The sequence below is a fragment of the Coffea arabica genome, chromosome 4c (genome assembly GCF_036785885.1).
Source record: "Coffea arabica cultivar ET-39 chromosome 4c, Coffea Arabica ET-39 HiFi, whole genome shotgun sequence".
Lineage (NCBI taxonomy): Eukaryota > Viridiplantae > Streptophyta > Magnoliopsida > Gentianales > Rubiaceae > Coffea > Coffea arabica.
Genome location: NC_092316.1, coordinates 3,366,696 through 3,370,461, shown reverse-complemented (window position 1 = coordinate 3,370,461; position 3,766 = coordinate 3,366,696). Strand labels below are relative to the sequence as shown.

The 3,766-nt window shown below is 39.2% G+C and overlaps 1 protein-coding gene across 1 annotated transcript; it reads left to right on the top strand.

Moving 5' to 3' along the window:
- Positions 1 to 501: 501 nt before the first annotated feature.
- Positions 502 to 2,785, top strand: LOC113738672 (glyoxylase I 4-like). The gene is made up of 3 exons (XM_072045469.1): positions 502 to 974; positions 1,074 to 1,179; positions 2,140 to 2,785. The coding sequence occupies exons 1-3, from the start codon at positions 820 to 822 to the stop codon at positions 2,389 to 2,391; spliced, it is 513 nt and encodes a 170-aa protein (XP_071901570.1). The 5' UTR covers positions 502 to 819; the 3' UTR covers positions 2,392 to 2,785.
- Positions 2,786 to 3,766: the final 981 nt, after the last annotated feature.

Genomic DNA, 3,766 nt, shown 5'->3' with positions numbered 1-3,766 from the left:
CTGTTGTTATGATTAGATGCATGACAGAATAAAATTTGAATTTTACTTTGATGTGATATATGATGATAGTATATACACATTAATTTAAATTTTGAAATTCAGCTCAATTTGTAGACTTGAGAGAGACATCATGAAAATTCTTTAATTCAACGTTTAAACTTTTTTTTTAGTTTCCTTCTCTCTTAAGGTTTGAAATTTCCCCTTGAATTCATTAAATAACACAAAAAAGGCACTGCCTAATTGCAGCAAAACAAAATAAAATTAGCAAAAATCCAGGGATTGCCAGCGTGCACAAGCGAGGACACCCACCAGATGAATCATTGGTGAGTAGGCGCAAAAATCTCAACCCGTCAGATGATTATCGGAGGTAAGCTGCGTAGGATCTACGTGTCATATGAATCCCATGTGGGACACCTGGTGACCACTGGGGTAGATACGTCGACAGAAATGTATTTGCTCATTTATAGCTGCCGGACTACTCTTCTCTTTTTTTTTTCCCCCGGGGGATTGCTGCACCTATTTAAAGTTATATATAGCTCTGGCCATCTAGTTTCATCTTCTTCACTAGTATCACAAGTGCCGTGACGGGCGACCTTTTCTCTCTGATTATCTTTATTCATCTTTTTCCCATTTTGCTCTCCCCCTTAGCTTTATCCATTCGCTGAATTTTCGTTGATTTATGTAACAGGGTTTGTCTATCCCAATCATTTTTCTGTTCCAATCATTTTTTCCAAGTATTCTTAAACGTGCAGGCTCCACTTGTACCGATCGATCCTTGAATTCGTGCCGCTGGTATTACATTTTTTTTTTTTAAAGAAAATGAAGGGAAATATGGCAAATCCATTGCACTTGACATCCCTGAATCACATCTCACTTATTTGTAAATCCGTGGACAAATCAATGGATTTTTACACCAGCGTTCTTGGGTTCGTCCCCGTTAGGAGGCCTGGATCGTTCAATTTTGATGGAGCATGGTATATCAACTTATCTCATCTTTCGCCGTGAAAGTTCTTGATCGAACTTCTTCTTTTTTTTTTTTTTGCTAATTTCTCGTGGGTTTTGATACGGTGCAGGTTGTTTAGTTATGGGATTGGAATACATCTATTGCAAGCCGAAAATCCGGACGACATGCCGGAGAAGACCGTAATCAATCCCAAGGATAATCATATATCTTTTCAGGTTGTTTCTCGGTCTTAGTATTGGTGCTGTGAAATCTGATGTTGTCTTGTGTTTCGGGTGGGGGTCTTAATAACGCTACTGGTGGTGCATGACTGCACCTCTGCTTTTTGCTTCAACTACTTTCACTCTGGTGTGTGTGTGACTGTGTGCGTGTGCGTGTTCTTTCATTTCGTACCATGTTTTTTCCGCTCCTCTGTGATCTCATGAAAGCACTATGATTACGAGAAAGAGACCGTAAATGAATACCTGGATGAAGTCAAAACTTTGATTCCAAATTGAAGGTAGTATAGACTAGTAGCATTTGGTACAGCTATTAACTAGGTTTCTCTGAAAGTGACCAGAAATTATTGATAAATTGTGCTTCTGCAATGATACGATGATAGTATCAAAGAAGGGAGAACCACTGAGCAAGTTTAAATCTTACCTGCACTAAAAAAAAAAAATTTAAGGATTGCGCCAAAGCACTGTCTTGATCTAGTAAGTTTTATGTATCTGCTAGTTTCAAACACAGTTTCTTTAGACTCCCCTTCCCTATAATTTATGATAGATAGATTATACAATAGTTGTCGTCATCTCCTCTGAAAAAAGGAAGATTCCACTTCCCCTTTTGGGTACATATTTCGGAACTAGGAATTGAGGACGGTTTCTAAAATTCAATATAGAATTTTCTGTTAAAGAAATGTACCAAAAATAATAGGAAAAAGGAAAATGCCGTGACAGAATTATGCCGGATGTAATGCAGTTTCTTGCGTATTATCTACTCAGTTGAGGAAGTCCTGATATGGACTCTGTCAACGTAACCTAATAGTACTATTTACGTTACAAACTTGTAGACATCCTATCATTGTCACAAAAACCAAAAACAGCACTAAATTTTGTGGGTTTCCTGCTGCTGTAGATTTTATACCTCCCCCCCCCCCCAAAAAAAAAAAATTGGCTTGAATCATGGGCTATGTGCAGTGTGACAGTATGGCTGCAGTGGAGAAGATGCTGGCGGAAATGGAAATCAAGTACGTGAGGCAGCGAGTGGAAGAAGGTGGGATTTATGTGGATCAGCTGTTCTTCCATGATCCAGATGGATTCATGATTGAGATATGCAACTGTGACAACCTGCCAGTGATCCCATTGGCCGGTGAGATGATCCGTTCATGCTCAAGAGTGAATCTGCAGATGATGCAAGCTCAGCAACACCTACCCGTAGTGCGACCTTAGTTACAAAGGATTAATTAGCTGAAACGTCAGATACGCGTCTACGCAGCTTCTGTCGCTGCCCGCTGGCTTTGCCTACCTGTCGTCCCTGTTAATTTGTCAGTACTACTATCACTGTACTATGTAGTCGTAGCAGGTGTTTTTCATGTGTAGCAAATAGCAATTTGGCCTGGTTAGGTTGTAGTAACGACAATATCCGCCAAATGAGATGCTCAGCTTGCGTCTGATGTGACTGTTGTTGGTCGTGAATTTCTGTCTCCTCCCTTTTCCCTACCGCTGTAATAGGCATCAGCAGCTAAATTTCTTGTGGGATGCACGTAAATTTCTTGTTTATCCAGCTCCCTGGATTTGTCTGGAAGTGAAAGGTCATAAATAAAATAATCAGTTGCTAGCTTAACCGATGACCCTTCAATGGAACCGAAGTTCTCTTTTACTGTATGCACCTAGGCATCTATCTGTACCTTAACCAACAACTTGTTTGGGATCGAGCTCCGGGTCAATAAATTATTGCAAGTGTTGAAGAACCTGGACTAGAATCTTGTTAAAGAACTATAACTTGAATAGAAAAAAAAAAAAAAAAAAAAAACCAACCCAAAATTCGTCTCAAAATTAATTGACATCGATTGAAGTGGTGTAAAATCTTTACTAGTAATTAGTCTTGGGTAACCAATGGAATTTTGTGCCAGTCAAGCTTTTCTTCTGATGAAAAATTTTGGTTGGTACTATTGTGACACTTGATGCGAAGAAAGGTGAGCAATCACGCAGCTAGACTATAGCCTAAAGCAACAATTTCTATAGGATTGGTTGAATCAGGAATTTGTTTCAGCAACAAATTCAATCTCCTCCTTTGATGGTGCGGACATTGAAGATTGACGTCGAAACGTACAATTACTATATCCGAGCAAGAATCCTCTCCCCGTTTTTTACTTGGATATGAAACAAAAATCTTCCATAGAACAAGTCATTTGGTTTCCGTTCATTTTTAAGAGAACTGGGCCCACCCGTGCATGACACCCGGTTCTCGTTCGTTCGTTCGTTCGCAGTGAATTTGGACATGAGCGCCTCTCCTGAGGAAGGCCCAACCAGGAAGAGGAAGGCACGCCGCTATCCTGTCGTTGTCGGGGAGTACATTCATTTTCATTAATCAAGCGTATGGTCCTTATCCGTGAATTTCTTGATCGGAATTGCGCATTCCAGGAATTTTATGATGGAGTTGATCTTTTTAACAGTCTTCCATGAAGCTAAATTTCAATTAATTATCATGAAACCCAATGAGCTAAGATTAATGTATCTTTTTTTTTAATTGAAAAGTTAGTAAGTTAATATTTATATAAATGACAAAATGTAAACGCCAAGATTATATACTGTAAGGGCTCAT

Coding starts and splice junctions, on each gene's coding strand:
- LOC113738672 (XM_072045469.1), top strand. CDS start 820: ATGAAGGGAAATATGGCAAATCCATTGCACTTGACATCCCTGAATCAC. Junction 975..1,073: donor TTCAATTTTGATGGAGCATG/GTATATCAACTT, acceptor GATACGGTGCAG/GTTGTTTAGTTATGGGATTG. Junction 1,180..2,139: donor ATAATCATATATCTTTTCAG/GTTGTTTCTCGG, acceptor GGCTATGTGCAG/TGTGACAGTATGGCTGCAGT.